Genomic DNA, 21,040 nt, shown 5'->3' on the forward strand with positions numbered 1-21,040 from the left:
GGCTCATGTCAAGTTTTTTATCATGTGATCCCCCAAGGCCAGAAGAATCATCGGAGACTTTGGCATCCCCATCTCCATCCTGTTCTCTGTACTGTTGAGTTACTCCGTCCCCGACACATATACCCAGGTAACCATGACAACTAACAACTAACTCCTCCATCTATCCGTACAGATATCAAAAGGCTCCACTCCATCCCTGATAACTACGCGCCCTAACTCACACACCACTAACACATTGAATATTTAAATAACGTCTCTCACAACCAACTCTCCTGTACTTCCTCGTCATAATCTACTGCAGAGATAGCCTGCAGAGTTCTGTCCTGCTATCCAGGTCTGTACCCAAACAATTTGAACTTCTACTTTTAAAAATCCACCTCTCCAAAAACAAGTCTCTCACCGTTGCCGCCTGCTATAGACCCCCCTCGGCCCCTAGTTGTGCTCTGGACACCATATGTGAACTGATTGCCCCCCATCTATCTTCAGAGCTCGTGCTACTAGGTGACCTAAACTGGGACATGCTTAACACCCCAGCCATCCTACAATCCAAGCTTGATGCCCTCAATCTCACACAAATTATTAATGAACCCACCAGGTACAACCCCAAAGCCGCAAACACTGGCACCCTCATAGATATCATCCTAACCAACGTGCCCTCTAAATACACCTCTGCTGTTTTCAACCAAGATCTCAGCGATCACTGCCTCATTGCCTGCACCCGTAATGGGTCAGCGGTCAAACGACCTCCACTCATCACTGTCAAACGCTCCCTGAAACATTTCAACGAGCAAGCCTTTCTAATCGACCTGGCCCTGGTATCCTGGAAGGATATTGACCTCATCCCGTCAGTAGAGGATGCCTGGTTATTTTTAAAAAATGCCTTCCTCTCCATCTTAAATAAGCATGCCCCTTTCAAGAAATTTAGAACCAGGAACAGATATAGCCCTTGGTTCTCCCCAGACCTGACTGCCCTTAACCAACACAAAAATATCCTGTGGCGTTCTGCATTAGCATCGAACTGCCCCCGCGATATGCAACTTTTTAGGGAAGTTAGAAACCAATACACACAGGCAGTTAGAAACGCCAAGGCTAGCTTTTTCAAACAGAAATTCGCTTCGTGCAACTCCAACTCTAAAAAGTTCTGGGACATTGTAAAGTCCATGGAGAATAAGAACACCTCCTCCCAACTGCCCACTGCACTGAGGATAGGAAACTCTGTCACCACCGATAAGCCCACTATAATTGAGAATTTCAACAAGCATTTTTCTACGGCTGGCCATGCTTTCCACCTAACTTCCCCTACTGCATTCAACAGCACTGCACCCCCCCACAGCTACTCGCCCAAGCCTCCCCCATTTCTCCTTCTCCCAAATCCATTCAGCTGATGTTCTGAAAGAGCTGCAAAATCTGGACCCCTACAAATCAGCTGGGCTTGACAATCTGGACCCTTTCTTTCTAAAATTATCTGCCGAAATTATTGCAACCCCTATTACTAGCCTGTTCAACCTCTCTTTCGTGTCGTCTGAGATTCCCATAGATTGGAAAGCAGCTGCTGTCATCCCCCTCTTCAAAGGAGGTGACACTCTTGACCCTAATTGCTACAGACCTATATCCATCCTACCCTGCCTTTCTAAGGTCTTCGAAAGCCAAGTCAACAAACAGATTACCGACCATTTCGAATCCCACCGCACCCTCTCCGCTATGCAATCTGGTTTCAGAGCTGGTCATGGGTGCACCTCAGCCACGCTCAAGGTCCTAAACGACATCGTAACCGCCATCGATAAGAAACAATACTGTGCTGCCGTATTCATTGACCTGGCCAAAGCTTTTGACTCTGTTAATCACCACATCCTCATCGGCAGACTCAGTAGCCTTGGTTTCTCAAACGATTGCGTCACCTGGTTCACCAACTACTTCTCTGACAGAGTTCAGTGTGTCAAATCGGAGGGCCTACTGTCTGGACCTCTGGCAGTCTCTATGGGGGTACCACAGGGTTCAATTCTTGGGCCAACTCTTTTCTCTGTATACATAAATGATGTCGCTCTTGCTGCTGGTGAATCTCTGATCCACCTCTACGCAGACGACACCATTCTGTACACTTCTGGCCCTTCTTTGGACACTGTGTTAACAACCCTCCAGACGAGCTTCAATGCCATTCAACTCTCCTTCCGTGGTCTCCAACTGCTCCTAAACACAAGTAAAACTAAATGCATGCTCTTCAACCGATTGCTGCCTGCACCTGCCCGCCTGTCCAGCATCACTTCTCTGGACGGTTCTAACTTAGAATTTGTGGACAACTACAAATACCTAGGTGTCTGGTTAGACTGTAAACTCTCCTTCCAGACTCACATCAATCATCTCCAATCCAAAGTGAAATCTCGAATTGGCTTCCTATTTCGCAACAAAGCATCCTTCACTCATGCTGCCAAACATACCCTCGTAAAACTGACCATCCTACCAATCCTCGACTTCGGCGATGTCATTTACAAAATAGCTTCCAATACCCTACTCAATAAGCTGGATGCAGTCTATCACAGTGCCATCCGTTTTGTCACCAAAGCCCCATTTACTACCCACCACTGCGACCTGTACGCTCTCGTTGGCTGGCCTTCGCTTCATAATCGTCGCCAAACACATTGGCTCCAGGTCATCTACAAGACCCTGCTAGGTAAAGTCCCCCCTTATCTCCGCTCACTGGTCACCATAGCAGCACCCACCTGTAGCACGCGCTCCAGCAGGTATATCTCTCTGGTCACCCCTAAAGCCAACTCCTCCTTTGGTCGTCTCTCCTTCCAGTTCTCTGCTGCCAATGACTGGAACGAACTACAAAAATCTCTGAAACTGGAAACACTTATCTCCCTCACTAGCTTTAAGCACCAGCTGTCAGAGCAGCTCACAGATCACTGCACCTGTACATAGCCCATCTATAATTTAGCCCAAACTACTACCTCTTCCCCTACTGTATTTATTTATTTTATTTATTTTGCTCCTTTGCACCATATTATTTATATTTTATCTTTGAACTTTCTTCAAACTACAAATCTACCATTCCAGTGTTTTTCTTGCTATACTTTATTTACTTTGCCACCATGGCATTTTTTTTTGCCTTTACCTCCCTTATCTCAAATCATTTGCTCACATTGTATATAGTCTTATTTTTTTTCTTCTACTGCATCATTGATTGTATGTTGTTTTACTCCATGTGTAACTCTGTGTTTTTGTATGTTGTCGAACTGCTTTGCTTTATCTTGGCCAGGTCGCAATTGTAAATGAGAACTTGTTCTCAACTTGCCTACCTGGTTAAATAAAGGTGAAATAAAATAAATAAAAAATAACAACTTTGCACTGACTGGTCCTGTTTCTGTTGCTTGGGGTTTTACAGAAGCTGAATGTACCGTCTGGTTTCTCGGTCACGTCTCCTGACAAGCGGGGCTGGTTCATCAGTCCGTTTGGCGACCTCAAGCCCTTCCCCGCGTGGATGATGGGGGCATCGGTGGTGCCCGCCCTCCTCGTCTTCATCCTCATCTTCATGGAGACACAGATCACCTCGTAAGTGTTGCAGGTTGCTATGGTAACACAGTTCACTTTTGTTCAGTGAGAGAGTGTCAGTCCCTATAGTGGTGCCTGTCAGATGTGTTAGACTAGATCAGCTTGTGATCAGGATACAGGTTGGCTCATGCATACAGTTGAAGTCGAAAGTTTACATACACCTTAGTCAAATACATTTAAACTCAGTTTTTCACAATTCCTGACATTTAATCCCAGTAAAAAATCCCTGTTTTAGGTCAGATAGGATCACCACTTTATTTTAAGAATGTGTAATGTCAGAATAATAGTAGAGAGAATGATTTATTTCAGCTTTTATTTCTTTCATCCAGTGGGTCAGAAGTTTACATACATTCAATTAGTATTTGGTAGCATTGCCTTTAAATTGTTTAACTTGGGTCAAACGTTTCGGGTAGCCTTCCACAAGCTTCCCACAATAAGTTGGGTGAATTTTGGCCCATTCCTCCTGACAGAGCTGGTGTGACTGTGTCAGGATTGTAGGCCTCCTTGCTTGCACACACTTTTTCAGTTCTACCCACATATTTTCTATGGGATTGAGGTCAGGGCTTTGTGATGGCCACTCCAATACCTTGACTTTGTTGTCCCTAAGCCATTTTGCCACAACTTTAAGTATGCTTGGGGTCATTGTCCATTTGGAAGACCCATTTGCGACCAAGCTTTAACTTCCTGACTGATGTCTTGAGATGTTGCTTCAATATATCCACATAATTTTCCTTCCTCATGTTGCCATCGATTTTGTGAAGTGTGCCAGTCCCTCCTGCAGCAAAGCTGCTGCCACCCCTGTGCTTCACTGTTGGGATGGTGTTCTTCGGCTTGCAAACATAACGATGATCATTATGGCCAAACAGTTCTATTTTTGTTTCATCAGACCAGAGGACATTTCTCCAAAAAGTATGATCTTTGTCCCCATGTGCAGTTGCAAACCGAAGTCTGGCTTTTATATGGTGGTTTTGGAGCAGTGGCTTCTTCCTTGCTGAGCGGCCTTTCAGGTTATGTCGATATAGGACTTGTTTTACTGTGGATATAGATATTTTTGTACCTGTTTCCTCCAGCAACTTCACAAGGTCCTTTGCTGTTGTACTGGGATTGATTTGCACTTTTCGCACCAAAGTACGTTTATCGCTAGGAAACAGAATGGGTCTCCTTCCTGAGCAGTATGACGGCTGCGTGGTCCCATGGTCTTTATACTTACGTACTATTGTTTGTACAGTTGAACGTGGTACCTTCAGGCGTTTTGAAGTTGCTCCCAAGGATGAACCAGACTTGTGGAGGTCTACAATTGTTTTTCTGAGGTCTTGGCTGAGGTCTTCTTTTGATTTTCCCATGATGTCAAGCACAGAGGCACTGCATTTGAAGGTAGGCCTTGAAATACATCCACAGGTACACCTCCAATTGACTCAAATGATGTCAATTAGCCTATCAGAAGCTTCTAAAGCAATGACATAATTTTCTGGAAATTTCCAAGCTCTTTAAAGGCACAGTCAACTTAGTGTATGTAAACTTCTGACCAACTGGAATTCTAATACAGTGAATTATAAGTGAAATAATCTGTCTGTAAAGAATTGTTGGAAAATTTACCTGTGTCATGCACAACGTAGATGCCCCAACCGACTTGCCAAAACTATAGTTTGTTAACAAGAAATTTGTGGAGTGGTTGAAAAATGAGTTTTAATGACTCCAACCTAAGTGTATGTAAACTTCCGACTTCAACTGTACCTCGCCAGGCTCCAAGACAATGTGCTGTAGGACGTTGGTATTGAGCTAAAGGCTAGAGCTGCTGCTTTCAAGGAGCGGGAGACTAATCCGGACGCTTATAAGAAATCCCACTATGTCCTCAGACGAACCATCGAACAAGTAAAGCGTCAAGACAGGATTAAGATTGAATCCTACTACACCGGCTCTATCGCTAGTTGAATGTGGCAGGGCTTGAAAACTATTACGGACTACAAAGGGAAACCCAGTCGCGAGCTGCCCAGTGACGCGAGCCTACCAGACGAGCTAAATGCCGTTTATGCTCACTTCGAGGCAAGCAACACTGAAGCATGCATGAGAGCACCAGCTGTTCTGGATGACTGTGTGATAACGCTCTCGGTAGCTGATGTGAACAAAACCTTTAAACAGGTCAAGATTCACAAAGCAGCTGGGCCAGACAGATTACCAGGACGTGTTCTCAAAGCATGCGCGGACCAACTGTCAAGTGTCTTCACTGACATTTTCAACCTCTCCCTGACCGAGTCTGTAGTACCTACATATTTCAAGCAGACCACCATAGTCCCTGTGCCCAAGGAAGCGAAGGTAACCTGTCTAAATGATTATCGCCCGTGGCACTCACGTCGGTAGCCATGAAGTGCTTTGAAAGGCTGGTCATGGTTCACATCAACAGCATCCTCCCGCACACTCTAGACCCACTCCAATTCGCATACCGCCCCAACAGATCCACAGATGACGCAATCTCAATTGCACTCCACACTGCCCTTTCTCACCTGGACAAAAGGAACATATATGTGAGAGTGTTGTTCATTGACTACAGCTCAGCGTTCAACACCGTAGTGCCCACGAAGCTCATCACTAAGCTAAGGATTCTGGGACTAAACACCTCCCTCTGCAACTGGATCCTGGACTTCCTGAAGGGGCGCCCCCAGGTGGTAAGGGTAGGCAAAAAACACATCTGCCACCCTGAACCTTAACACTGGGGCCCCTCAGGGGTGCGTGCTTTGTCCCCTCCTGTACTCCCTGTTCACCCACGACTGCGTGGCCAAACACGACTCCAACACCATCATTAAGTTTGCTAATGACACAACAGTGGTAGGCCTGGTCACCGACAACGATGAGACGGCCTATAAGGAAGTCAGAGGACTGTCAGTGTGGTGCCAGGACAACAACCTCTCCCTCAATGTGAGCAAGACGAAGGAGCTGATCGTGGACTACAGGAAAAGGTGCGCCGACCAGGCCCCCATTAACATTGAGAGGGCAGTAGTGGGTCGAGAGTTTCAAGTTCCTTGGTGTCCACATCACATCCAAACTATCATGCTCCAAACACACCAAGACAGTCATGAAGAGGGCAACACAAAATCTTTTCCCCCTCAGGAGACTGAAAAGATTTGGCATGGGTCCCCAGATCCTCAAAACGTTCTACAGCTGCACCATCGAGAGCATCCTGACCGGTTGCATGACCACCTGTTATAGCAACTGCGTGTAAGGCGCTACAGAGGGTTGTGCAAACGACCCAGTACATAACTGGGGCCAAGCTCCCTGCCATCCAGGACCTATATAATAGGCGGTGTCAGAGGAAAGCCCATGAAATTGTCAGAGCCTCTGGTCACCAAAGTTATAGACTGTTTTCTCTGCTACCACACGGCAAGTGGTACCGGAGCGCCAAGTCTAAGACCAAAAGGCTCCTCAACAGCTTCTACCCCCAAGCCATAAGACTGCTGAACAATTAATAAAATCGCCACCGGACAATTTACATTGACCCCCCCTTTTGTACACTGCTGCTACTCGCTGTTTGTTATCTGTGCATAGTCACTTCACCCCTACCTGCATGTACAAATTACCTCAGCTAACCTGTACCCCCGCACACTGACTCGGTACCGGTGCCCCCTGTATATAGCCTCGTTATTATTATTCTTTTTCTCTTACTTTTTATGATTATTTTTTACTTTAGTTTATTTGGTCAATATTTTCTTAACTCTTCTTGAACTGCACTGTTGTTTAAGGGCTTGTAAGTAAGAATTTCACGGTAAGGTCTACACTTGTTGTATTCGGCGCATGGGACAAATTCAGTTTGATTTGATTTGGTACCCAGCCAGGCTCCAAGACAATGCGCTGTAGAACGTTGGTACCCTGCCAGGCTCCAAGACAATGTGCTGTAGGACGTTGGTACCCTGCCAGGCTCCAAGACAATGTGCTGTAGGACGTTGGTACCCAGCCAGGCTCCAAGACAATGTGCTGTAGGACGTTGGTACCCTGCCAGGCTCCAAGACAATGTGCTGTAGGACGTTGGTACCCAGCCAGGCTCCAAGACAATGTGCTGTAGGACGTTGGTACCCTGCCAGGCTCCAAGACAATGTGCTGTAGGACGTTGGTACCCTGCCAGGCTCCAAGACAATGTGCTGTAGGACGTTGGTACCCTGCCAGGCTCCAAGACAATGTGCTGTAGGACGTTGGTACCCAGCCAGGCTCCAAGACAATGTGCTATAGGACGTTGGTACCCTGCCAGGCTCCACGACAATGTGCTGTGGGACGTTGATACCCAGCCAGGCTCCAAGACAATGTGCTGTAGGACGTTGGTACCCAGCCAGGCTCCAAGACAATGTGCTGTGGGACGTTGATACCCTGCCAGGCTCCAAGACAATGTGCTGTAAGACGTTAAAACTCAGCCAGGCGCTAATGAGTCTCTCTCTCCTCACTGAATGAAGGACAAATGGATGAATGGGTGATAATTGTGCATCTTACTTCACAATTAAATTTAAATTAGGCCTAACTGAATGATAACTGAATGGCACGGAGGGTAAAGAGGTTGATTTAATTTAGAAAGACTCTATTACTAATCAAATGTATTGTAAGTGAAATGAAAACATGTTATGCTAACACATGCTATGCTATGTGTTGCAATAAGCCTTTAGAATAATGCAAAACATATCCTTGACTCTATCCAAGTTGATGAGCAGGAAACAAACGATGCCGGTCAACCTGCACAGCTGGCAAATCAAAACTAATTTCACACATAATAAGAGTTAGCCTGTATTCTGTTAGCATATTCTGCAGTTTCTATTACACTTACCTTTGTCAAATAACTCTCAGAATTCAGGAGGTGCAGCACTATTTCCAAGAATACCAAGAATATCCGTGCTGTCCATGCATTCAGCACATGACCACTCGCACGGCAGCATTGCTCTGCCTACTAAGCAAAAACTAGTAACATAATAAACTTTAAATTAAAATATGCTTTTCTGGATGAATGGGCAATATAAACGTATAATGGTGCATGTGACTTCAATGAACTGAATGATGAGGAAGGGGAAGAGGGTGATTGAATTTAAAAGTTTATTGATGATGAAGAATAGTGGATGTTGTGGGCGGGCTAATTATTTTATTCTAAAAGGCTGGAAATAGTGTCTAATTTCCCCTCAAAGAGTCAAATCAGACACTAAGAACAACACTAGGTGTGTAGTTCACAATGGCAAGCCCAACCAAACGAATGAACCCACTGACAGCATTGCAAATGGTGCAGAATTTAGTTGAGTTGGAGTTGGAGTCGGATGAAGGATCAGATATTGAGCTTAATCGACATTGCTGATGAAGTCTTCATCTGATTCTGATGTTGACTTCGAGACTCTGCCTCCGAAGCCTGAGCCTCGCCGCAGAAAAACCAGAACAGAGCCAACTGAGACGGTGATCCCAACTGCCACGGTGAGACAGGAGTCTGGGAGGCATGGCACGGTGAGACAGGAGTCTGGGAGGGATGGCACGGTGAGACAGGAGTCTGGGAGGCATGGCACGGTGAGACAGGAGTCTGGGAGGCATGGCACGGTGAGACAGGAGTCTGGGAGGCATGGCACGGTGAGACAGGAGTCTGGGAGAGATGGCACGGTAAGACAGGAGTCTGGGAGGCATGGCACGGTGAGACAAGAGTCTGGGAGGGATGGCACGGTGAAACAGGAGTCTGGGAGGGATGGCACGGTGAGACAGGAGTCTGGGAGGCATGGCACGGTGAGACAGGAGTCTGGGAGGGATGGCACGGTGAGACAGGAGTCTGGGAGGGATGGCACGGTGAAACAGGAGTCTGGGGGGTGGTACGGTTTGGGTAGAAAAGAGTGGCGAGTTTATGTTACATGCAGATGTTGCAGCACATCAGAGATTGTACTGTTGCTCATGCACACAGAAAAGGAAACAGTACATGGGACATGTCTATGGATGAACTCAAAGCATTTATTGCACTCTTGTTTGTCCGAGCATGATGTGGAGTCATTGTGGTCTGATAGGTATGGGGTGGACTTTTTCAGAGAGACCCTGCCTTGCAACCACTTCAGAGAGACCCTGCCTCGCAACCTCTTCAGAAAGACCCTGCCACGCAACCTCTTCAGAGAGACCCTGCCACGCAACCTCTTCAGAGAGACCCTGCCTCACAACCTCTTCAGAGAGACCCTGCCTCGCAACCTCTTCAGAGAGACCCTGCCACGCAACCGCTTCAGAGAGACCCTGCCACGCAGCCGCTTCAGAGAGACCCTGCCACGCAGCCGCTTCAGAGAGACCCTGCCACGCAACCTCTTCAGAGAGACCATGCCACGCAACCGCTTCAGAGAGACCCTGCCACGCAACCGCTTCGGCGACACCATGCCACGCAGCCGCTTCGGCTACACCATGCCACGCATCCGCTTCGGCGACACCATGCCACGCAGCCGCTTCAGCGACACCATGCCACGCAGCCGCTTCGGCGACACCATGCTACGCAGCCGCTTCGGCGACACCATGCCACGCAGCCGCTTCGGCGACACCATGCCACGCAGCCGCTTCAGAGACCCTGCCACGCAGCCGCTTCAGAGACCCTGCCACGCAGCTGCTTCAGAGAGACCTTGCCACGCAGCCGCTTCAGAGAGACCATGCCACGCAGCCGCTTCAGAGACCCTGCCACGCAACCGCTTCAGAGAGACCCTGCCACGCAACCGCTTCAGAGAGACCCTGCCACGCAGCCGCTTCAGAGAGACCCTGCCACGCAGCCGCTTCAGAGAGACCCTGCCACGCAGCCGCTTCAGAGAGACCATGCCACGCAACCGCTTCAGAGAGACCCTGCCTCGCAACCGCTTCAGAATATTTATTTATGCAATTCATCCTTTACAATTGTTCACGCACTGGTGCTTTTGTTTAGGAATACAGCAAATCATTTCACCTGTGACCTGGCTGGTTAAGTTATTATCTTTTTATTTTCTCCTTTTTCAAAGATTCTGTAACTGGACTTTATTCATTTCTATAACTATTACTAATCAAATATACAAATAAAGTTGATCAAATGGATTACGCTGTAATGTTTTTATTGTAACGGAAACTAAAATAGGCTATAGGCCGACGTTTATATCAAGGACTTTGTAGAATTGTACAAAACATATCCTTGACTTCTAGTGTTAACCAACAGACATCTAATCTATCTCTGGAATTAACCAATCAGATTGTAGTAAAGTGAAGAGGAAAGACGTTACACAATTACGATCTTCATATCACAGGCACAGAACCAGATACTCTGTGTAACGATAACCAACAAATAAGAACATGAAAATAGGGCTTCTTTCCACTTGTGGTGTCCTGGACCACATAAAGGATATGTGCTGTGCATTTTCTTGTGTGTGTGTGTGAACATGCTCACGTTTGTGTGTGTGATTTTGCACTTATAGTCTGTGTTTATGCGCGTGTGTGTGTGTGTGTGCTTTTGCACATATAGTCTGTGTTTATGCAAATGTGTGTGTGTGTGATTTTGCACAAATGTGTTTCTGCATGTATGCGTGTGTGTACAGGAGTGTTTATTTACACCTCCCTTACACTTTCCTTACCCCCCTCTCCCCCCATCCCAGACTCATCGTCAGCAAGAAGGAGCGTCGCCTGGTCAAGGGCTCTGGCTTCCACCTGGACTTGCTGCTCATCGTCACGCTGGGCGCCATGTGCCCTCTGTTAGGCCTGCCCTGGCTCACCGCCGCCACTGTGCGCTCTGTCACGCATGTCAACGCCCTTACTGTCATGAGCAAGGCCACAGCGCCCGGCGAGAAGCCCGTGATCCAGGAGGTGAAGGAGCAGAGGTTGACGGGCCTTGTAGTCGCCGTACTCGTGGGTGAGGAGGATGCTGTGGTTCTGGAAAGGGTTGGATTGGATATCTAGGTCCTGGGGTGCTTGTTGTGATGTGAAGGAAGGTGTTCCTCATAGTAGATATTGGTCCATTCTGAGGTGTCTTTGAATATGGTACCTTGTGAGGTGTACTGTACCATTGGGACAGTGTACTGTACCAAAGCAAACCAAGAAATAGGAAAATAAACAGACAATGAGTTGGCAGTGACTTGTAGAGGTGTTATTTATCTGTGTATAACAAGGCTTCCTCTGTGATTAAAACTAACAAACCTTGTATTTACATTCCTGTTTGGTGTTCCACTTGAACAAAAAGCTTGTCAATGTTTTGTTCTGGATTAACATTTAGTTCTGGGTTAACATTTAGTTCTGGTTAATATTTAGCTCTGGTTAACATTTCATTTTGGTTAACATTTAGTTCTGGTTAATATTTAGCTCTGGTTAACATTTCATTCTGGTTAACATTTAGTTCTGGTTAACATTTAGTTCTGGTTAACATTTAGTCCTGGCTTAACATTTAGTCCTGTCTTAACATTTAGTCCTGGGTTAACATTTAGTTGTGGGTTAACATTTAGTCGTGGGTTAACATTTAGTTCTGGTTAATATTTAGTTATGTTCTAACATCTAATTCTGGATTAACATTTAGTTGTGGCTTAACATTTAGTTCTGGATTAACATTTAGTTCTGGATTAATATTTAGTTGTGGTTTAACATTTAGTCCTGGCTTAACATTTAGTTCTGGGTTAACATTTAGTTCTGGATTAACATTTAGTTGTGGCTTAACATTTAGTTCTGGTTAACATTTAGTTCTGGGTTAACATTTACTTGTGGATTTACATTTAGTTTTGGTTAACATTTACTTCTGGTTTAATATTTACTTCTGGATTAACATTTACTTCTGGATTAATATTTGGTCTAACCGAGATTGACTACCCTACAGATCCCTAGGCAACCTAGATGTCACACATTTTACCTTTCACCTTTGACTTTCCCTAGGCATGTCCCTCGTGATGACAGATGTGCTTCGTCACATTCCGCTGGCCGTGTTGTTCGGGATCTTCCTCTACATGGGCGTCACGTCAATCACCGGCATCCAGCTCTACGAACGCATCACTCTCATGTTCACGCCAGCCAAGCACCACCCCGATCACATATACGTGACCAAGGTGAGCCCTTTACCAGAATATGATGGAGAGTCTAGCCACATATACTGTACGTGACCAAGGTGTTCCCTTTATCAGAATATGATGATCAGTTTCTGTTATAGATATCTGGTTTCTATTCCTGGTCTGTTTGTCAGTTTATTGAGATGAAGTTGCCCCAAGACATTGATCTAATGTCATTTTGTGATCAATGTTATAAAAGACTAGAGGAGATCCACCCAGTAGATGGAGCTCAATCCATCTAATTCTATATAATAAATTCCATATGCAGGGAAACATTCCATATGCACGGTAAAAACATTTTTTTTGCCTGTCTGTCTGTCCGTATGTCTAGCATGTCAATTGTCCTGCCCAAAACATTATCCCTAAACAAATTATTTCCTAACACTGTTAATTGGCAATAAAGTATGAATACAATTCAATTGTGGGGTAACACTTTACTTAAAGCATGCAGGAATAATACATTAGGATGCAGTTGTAATGGATTGTAAGGCTTGTCATAAGCATGTATAACCCCATAATAATGTGTGTGTGCCTTTGTGCTGCAGGTGAAGACGTGGCGTATGAACATGTTCACCATCATACAGCTGGCTTGCATCATGTTGCTGTGGGTGGTCAAGTCCACCGTGGTCTCGCTCGCCTTCCCCTTCATCCTCATCATGACCGTGCCGCTCCGCCGCCTCATCCTCTCCCGGATCTTTGAGGAGCGTGAACTCCAGGCGGTAGGTGGACATTCCTGGACTTATCCGAATTCTGGCCCAATCATCTGGTCTGGGCAACGTTGGGTCACACATTAGAAGTAGTAGCATGGCCCTGCCGACACCTAACGACTTGCTTTTTAAATTAGATAAGCAAAAAATATTCCACTTTATTTGGAACAGCAAGCCAGACAAAATTAAACAGCCTTATTGATATAATGAATATGAATTTGGAAGGCAGAAATTATGAAATATTAAAGCATTGGACTTCTCAATAAAGGCTTCAGTCATTCAAAAGCTATACTTAAATCCGAACTGGTTCTCAATCCTGGTCCTGGGGACCTAGAAGGGTGTACATTTTTATTTTTGCCCTAGCACCACACAGCTGACTCAAATTATCAACTCATCAAAAGGCTTTGATGATTTGAGTCAGGTGTGTAGTGCTTGGGCAAAACAAAAATATGCTCCCCAAAAATGTGCTCCCCTTCAGGACCAGGATTGAGATCCACTGCTAGCAGATTAGTAAGAATGGCTCACCCCGTGTTCAAGAATGGCCTTTTTCCCTTTATTCAGATTACAATCTCTCACTTTTGGTTGTTTGACAATGAAATAATCTCCAAAAGATCGCTATTTTTAAAACAAGCAATAGAAAGCTGGGTGAAATTTCAGTTTAATCCACCAGAAAAGACAGAACAAATATTTGATAAAATATTATGGTTAAACTCAAATAAACAAATTGGTAAAAATATATTTAAAAAAATGGAGGAAAAAAAATTCAAACAGCATAATCTTTGTAAATGATGTCATAAATAGGACTGGTGGAGATATGTGAGACATGCAGCTAGCAAAAGTATATGGAAATGTCTGTCTGCTCTACTCAAAATTACATCCAACTGATTGCAGCATTACCTCAAAAATGGAGGAGAAGTGGAAAGGGAAGAAGGTAAGGAATTTATATGTCGGCCCTGCATTAAAGACCAAAATTGTTTTAAGTAAAAAAGTATTCCAGTTTAATTTAAGGACCCAAAAGTTGACAGCTTGCAAAATAGTTGGAGGAGGTTTTCAATGTACCGATTCCATGACACATGGTTTATGAACTGATACACAAAACGACACCGGATTAAGAAATTCTTGCAGCCAATAGAATGTCGTATTCATGAACAAAAATATAAGCTCAAGCAACAATTTCAACGATTTTACTGCGTTACAGTTCATATAAGGAAATCAGTCAATTGAAATAAATGAATTAGGCCTTGATCCATGGATTTCACATGATTGGGCAGGGGCACAGCCCTGGCTGTGCTTGGGAGGGCTTAGGCCCACCCACTCACCCACTGGGGAGCCAGGCCCAGCCAATCAGAAGATTTTTTTCCCACAAAAGGTCTTTATTACAGACAGAAATATTCCTAATTTTCATCAGCTGTCTGGCTGTTCTCAGACGATCCTGCAGGTGAAGAAGCCAGATGTGGAGGTCCTGAGATGGCGTAGTTACACATGGTCTGCGGTTGTGAGGCCGTTTGGACGGACTGCCAAAATCTCTAAAATGTCGTTGGAGGTTGCTTATGGTAGAGAAATGAACATTCAATTCTCTGGCAACTGCTATGGTGGACATAGCTGTAGTCAGCATGCCAATTGTACGCTCCCTCAAAACTTGAGTGGCCACTTTAAAACGGCACATTTTAGAGTGGCCTTTTATTGTCCCCAGCACAAGCTGCACCTGTGTACTAATCATGCTGTTTAATCAGCTTTTTGATATGTCACACCTGTCACATGGATGGATTTTCTTGGCAAAGGAGAAATGCTCACTAACATGGACATAAACAAATTTGTGGACAAATTTGTGCACATTTGAGAGAAATAAGCTTTTTGTGCGTATGGAAAATTTCTGTGATCTTTTATTTCAGCTCACGAAACATTGGACCAACACTTTACATGTAGCGTTTATATTTTTGTTCAGTACATATGGGGGAAACAACCATCCCAGCTCTGCAGATATTGCTGCGAAGAGACACAATCATTAGATCCCTTGTTTTGGTACTGCCCATATGTAGCTTGTTTTTGGTCGCAGGTTCTGGAATGGCAGAAAAATTGCAACATTTAGTTGGAGCTAACTCTGCAAATAACGCTGCTGGATGATTTGATCAATAACAGTCAATAATATTTAATAATACTCTTAGGAAAAATGTTTATCTTTAATTTACAGTCTGTAGCTTCCCTGTAGCTCAGTTGGTAGAGCATGGTGTTTGCAACACATGGTGTTTGCAATGCCAGGGTTGTGGGTTCGATTCCCACGGGGGGCCAGCACAGAAAAAAAAAAATGTATGCATTCACTACTGTAAGTCGCTCTGGATAAGAGTGTCTGCTAAATGACTAAAATGTAAATGTATAAACTATGAAAATGTTAAGGTTCAAAACTTTTGTGAAACTTCACAGCACATTGGAAAAATATATGGCAGCTTGAAATCAAAACTGGATGGTCTTCAGAGATCGATGGGAGGGGTTGAGTGTAGCTGAAGGCTGGGACTGGATGGTCTTCAGAGATAGATGGGAGGGGTTGAGGGTAGCTGAAGGCTGGGACTGGATGGTCTTCAGAGATAGATGGGAGGGGTTGAGGGTAGCTGAAGGCTGGGACTGGATAGTGTTCAGTGATAGATGGGAGGGGTTGAGGGTAGCTGAAGGCTGGGACTGGATGGTCTTCAGAGATAGATGGGAGGGGTTGAGGGTAGCTGAAGACTGGGACTGGATAGTGTTCAGAGATAGATGGGAGGGGTTGAGGGTAGCTGAAGGCTGGGACTGGATAGTGTTCAGTGATAGATGGGAGGGGTTGAGGGTAGCTGAAGGCTGGGACTGGATGGTCTTCATAGATAGATGGGAGGGGTTGAGGGTAGCTGAAGGCTGTGACTGGATGGTCTTCAGAGATAGATGGGAGGGGTTGAGGGTAGCTGAAGGCTGTGACTGGATGGTCTTCAGAGATAGATGGGAGGGGTTGAGGGTAGCTGAAGACTGGGACTGGATAGTGTTCCGTGATAGATGGGAGGGGTTGAGGGTAGCTGAAGGCTGGGACTGGATAGTGTTCAGAGATAGATGGGAGGGGTTGAGGGTAGCTGAAGGCTGGGACTGGATAGTGTTCAGAGATAGATGGGAGGGGTTGAGGGTAGCTGAAGGCTGGGACTGGATGGTGTTCAGAGATAGATGGGAGGGGTTGAGGGTAGCTGAAGGCTGGGACTGGATGATCTTCAGAGAGATTGGAGGGGTTGAGGGTAGCTGAAGGCTGGGACTAAAAACAAACAAAAGATAACTAATGTAAAATATACTGTCCATAAAATGTATATAATGTAGCATGTATAAAATGGAAGTAGAAGCCTAAATATTGTTGTCCATTAGTTAACTCCAATTAGGGAGGGGTGGTAGGGATTTATTTAAAATAATATATATATATTTACAACAACAGCAAAAAAATATATGGGGGGATTGGAAGTGATGCAGACAATTACATTGATGGAAGCTACAATCTGTCTGCATTAAAGCTGATCTACCCCCCTAATTTAACAAAAAATAACTATAAAAAAAAGTTGTTGCATGGATACCCTGTATTCTCAGTGAATTTTTGTTTGTTTGTGAAAGGTACACAACTACACTACACACTTACTATATTACTGTAGTATTTCATTTGACTATTCAAACATAATCAGCTTTTTTTCTGTTGAAATATTTCTGTCCTTCAAGGCTCCACACCTCATGATCTAAATGACAACAACTTGAGAACGAACTTTGTCAAAATACAGAGGATAATGGTGTGTGTGTGGTGTGTGTGTGTGTGGTGTGTGTGGTGTGTGTGTGGTGTGTTTCACTACATTGGCCCAACGCATCAAGACACTAATCTAATGAATCAAGATGATGATGACATCCCAACCTCCCTCTCCCTCCCCCTCTCCCTCACTCTTACCCTCTCCCTTACCCTCTCCCTTCCCCTCTCCCTTACTCTCACCCTCACCCTCCCTTACCCTCACCCTCTCCCTCACTCTCACCCTCTCCCTTACCCTCTCCCTTACCCTCACCCTCACCCTCCCTTACCCTCACCCTCTCCCTCACTCTCACCCTCTCCCTCCCCCTCTCCCTTACCCTCACCCTCTCCCTCACTCTTACCCTCTCCCTTACCCTCTCCATTACCCTCTCCCTCACCCTCTCCCTTACCCTCACCCTCTCCCTTCCCCTCACCCTTACCCTCACCCTCTCCCTTACCCTCACCCTCTCCCTTACCCTCACCCTCTCCCTTACCCTCACCCTCTCCCTTCCCCTCACCCTTACCCTCACCCTCTCCCTTACCCTCACCCTCTCCCTCATCCTCTCCCTCACTCTCATCCTCTCCCTCTACAGCTCGACGGGGAAGACGAGTCATCCCCCAACTTTGACGAGGATGGTCAGGACGAGTATAACGAGATTCACATGCTTGTGTAGACACGTGACACGGGGAGGCCCAATAGGCTCACTCTGTCTTCCAACACTAACCAATTACGAACAAGCTTCTTTGGAAGGCAAACCTTATTATGTCTGGGTAGCTGTGTTTCCCCCCCAGATGTGCTGTGGGTAGAATATTTGTCCAACAGAGAAACATTATTATGTATACATATATATTATATGTGTATATTACTGTGTGTATATATAAATTCAAATCTTGCTCCTCTTTGATCTTAAAATTCTGTAAAGGAATAACCCCACTGTTATGATTTGTTTCAGTTTGTCCTGCTCCAACTATATATTTTTTCTCTCAGAAGGTCAGTAACAACTCTACTGCCCTACTGTGACAGAGTGGGTGGGGAATCCTAAAGTGTGTGTGACATGGACAATGCACCCTTTCAACACAGACCAATCATTTAAAAACCCTCCTCCCTACACAAACTGGACATGGGTTCCTCCCATTTCCTTTAAGGGTCAAGCTCACTACAGATTCCAGGCATACGTGTAATGTCGACAACCCCAAGGATTCCAGTAGGTTGGTTTCCTCTCCCAGTGTTGGAGTCCCATATTTTTGGGGCACCGGTGGGATGAACACTGGTTGTACGACAGCCTCACAGGTTTCACCTGGAGCCAATACTCCACTGCCTCCTCAGCGTAACTGCCTTCCCCCTCTTCTTCATACTGTTGGCATTATCAGTGCAGTTTGATGACGTCGCTAACCAAACAGTATGACGTTCCCTTTTATTTGTTTTTAGTTGTTTGCTACTCGCAGGACACGTTCACCTTTGACCTTTGTGATTCACCTGCACTGCCATACCAGTTCCCTGGTCCAAGAACAGAAGAATCATTGGATGAGACCTCTCAATGCATTTCCTCTGAAACGAAGATGCACTGAGGACTGCTTGTGTGTTGGAGCAGTTTTTCTTTATGTGGTATATTCTGCATTACATGCCAGTCCAATGATGTCACTGTGGATGTATATGTGAACACATTGTGATCTGCTGACCTTGAATACGTTTAAATTGTTTCTTTAGTACTTGTGACCAAAGGAATGAAATGTTATCCTACCTATTTATTTAAATTTTGTTTTAGTTGCCAAAATTCTATGAAGCCATATTGACATATGGGATTCTTTCTAAATGTGTGTTTGTTCAATTAATAACTTTATTTGAAACCTTTGTCACAGTCACTGTAATTATGCCACAGTTATCAAAATCACTTTATAGCACCACTGTCATTGTGTACTTACATGTTTTGAGGGCAACTGTTGGATATGAAGGGTACTGAAGCTTCATATGAACCTAACCCTTGAACTGCAAATAGATCATTGACCATTAGTTTGTTGTTCCTGTTGTGAACACAAATCAGTCATGACATTTTAAAATGTTTTTCAAGTTATACACAGTTGGTTCAGAAGGGATTCTATACAACTTAGCATTTGTTTAAAATGTACAGTCTCTGGAATGGACTCTTTACCTCAAGGTTCAGAGTTATACCCCACACAGAATGTACGTTTTCATGAGCTGTTGCAGAACCATTTTTGACTCTGGTTGTAAAACGCTAAATGCTAGGATTGGAGACTTATTGAATGCATTTTGTGTATGGACAACCTACTTTGCCCCACACCATGTGAGACTTATTGAATGTATAGGCCTACCCAATGGGCACACACTGGTTGAGACAACGTTGTTTGACGTTGAACCAACGTGGAATAGACGTTGTATTACGATCAGGGGACAGAGAAAGACCAACACTCCAAAAAAATCCTCAGTCAAGAATTGGAATTGTGGTTATTCTTCAAGAGAATAATAAGTGTTGTTCTGTCAGTATTCTCTGAGTGTTGGAACAGAGACATGAAAATCGAATTGTTATGGGGCCGGGGAAAAGGCCTGGCATGTTAGATGTTGGGAATCCACAACTTTTCGTCACCTGATACCTCCATGCTAGCACTGACCAGACCACCCACCCAAAATCTAGGAATATAGCCTTGTTATTTTTGAACCGACGTTACCTAGACCTCTCGCTTGATTGAAAGTCTCCGGGCCCTTTTTTTCCTCATTTGATTGGATGTCTAGGACAAGGAATGTTTTTGTTGTCTGTACATTATGCACACTTGTGAAGGCTATTAATAAGTAGACAATCAGAAATGTACTCCTGTATATCTTTATCTATCTGTCATAAGGAATATGATAGAACTGCTAACCCTGTGGCGACATCCTATTGTATAGTGAGCTCGTTTTTCTCCAGTCCTTTTTTTGTACTGCATATTCATTTGAATTAATGAGCCATTCCCAACTTGTTTGCGCCATGTAATAAATATGACGTTATAAAGGTGAAGATCCCCTTTAAATAGTTATTATTCTCTTTAGAATTATCTAAGCGTCAGGTCAGTGATTATTTAAAGGGGAATTTTACTTTAATTGAGGGTCTTGAGGCATTGAAAAGATGTCCTGCAGGCCACTTGTAATGAAGCACTTATGACATACTATTTATGCCTCAGTACAGGACAATGACTTTAGTTTCATGTAGAAATTTGAATGGTTTATACATGCAATACTTGTGTGTTAAAATCAGCATGAAGTCATGTCACACACAAATATAGTGACACACACATAAACATATTGCCACACTCCAACAGAGATATAACTCTTTCTGCTCTGAAAACGATACCTGACTATAATGACGAAGTGTGGTTTGTCAGTCTGAGAATTTTTTTTTTATGTGACTTTATTTTATGGTAAATTATTAATTACTTTAGCATTAGCAATACTGAAATATAGTTATGTTATGTGGATACTTGAATAGCAATTCAGCCTGCTGTTATTGTGAAGGGGTTTTCAAACTACTGTAAAACAAATTATTTTTTTGTCTGAAAATAAATATTTATTATGTGTTTCAAATAAATCTATCAACTCTTTATTCAATACTCATTTAAGTACATATCAATATAATACAAAACTATTAGCACCATAGTTTAATATATGGGTGTGCAGTGCCGATATGTCACGTGTGGTAGGTGGGGTCGAGCCCTACCAATATCCAGGAGATTTGCATGCAATTCTGTAATTGCATGTCACAACAATATAGGATAACAGTTAGCAACCATAACCTTTTATTATAAAAAAAATTGCTTGATTTTTATTAAGCATAGGTGGTCACTTTCCCATTGTATTGTTGTTTTGGTCAGTTTTCGTTGAGTAAGTCAGCTCCAAATTGCAGCTGTTTCAGCGAGGGCTCTGTGCTTTCTGTGTTGGAGGGGCAGACAGAAAAAGTACAGAGTGTAGGCGTCGTTGATCTTCTCTGTTTGCGCGTGATTGGCTCAGG

At 44.4% G+C, this 21,040-nt stretch overlaps 1 protein-coding gene across 2 annotated transcripts in view; it reads left to right on the forward strand.

Moving 5' to 3' along the window:
- Positions 1–20,611, forward strand: part of LOC106586823 (anion exchange protein 3) — a 96,589-nt gene extending 75,978 nt beyond the window's left edge. For both annotated transcript variants that reach the window (XM_082969177.1, XM_014174518.3), the window contains 6 exons: positions 38–127; positions 3,383–3,549; positions 11,133–11,386; positions 12,394–12,563; positions 13,109–13,282; positions 17,636–20,611. In XM_082969177.1, the coding sequence (XP_082825303.1) occupies positions 38–127; positions 3,383–3,549; positions 11,133–11,386; positions 12,394–12,563; positions 13,109–13,282; positions 17,636–17,716 (936 nt within the window). In that variant the 3' untranslated portion in view covers positions 17,717–20,611. The remainder of the gene's footprint in view (positions 1–37; positions 128–3,382; positions 3,550–11,132; positions 11,387–12,393; positions 12,564–13,108; positions 13,283–17,635) is intronic.
- The last annotated feature ends 429 nt before the right edge of the window (positions 20,612–21,040 follow it).

Source organism: Salmo salar, chromosome 25 (genome assembly GCF_965601325.2).
Source record: "Salmo salar chromosome 25, fSalSal1, whole genome shotgun sequence".
NCBI classification, from domain to species: Eukaryota; Metazoa; Chordata; class Actinopteri; order Salmoniformes; family Salmonidae; genus Salmo; species Salmo salar.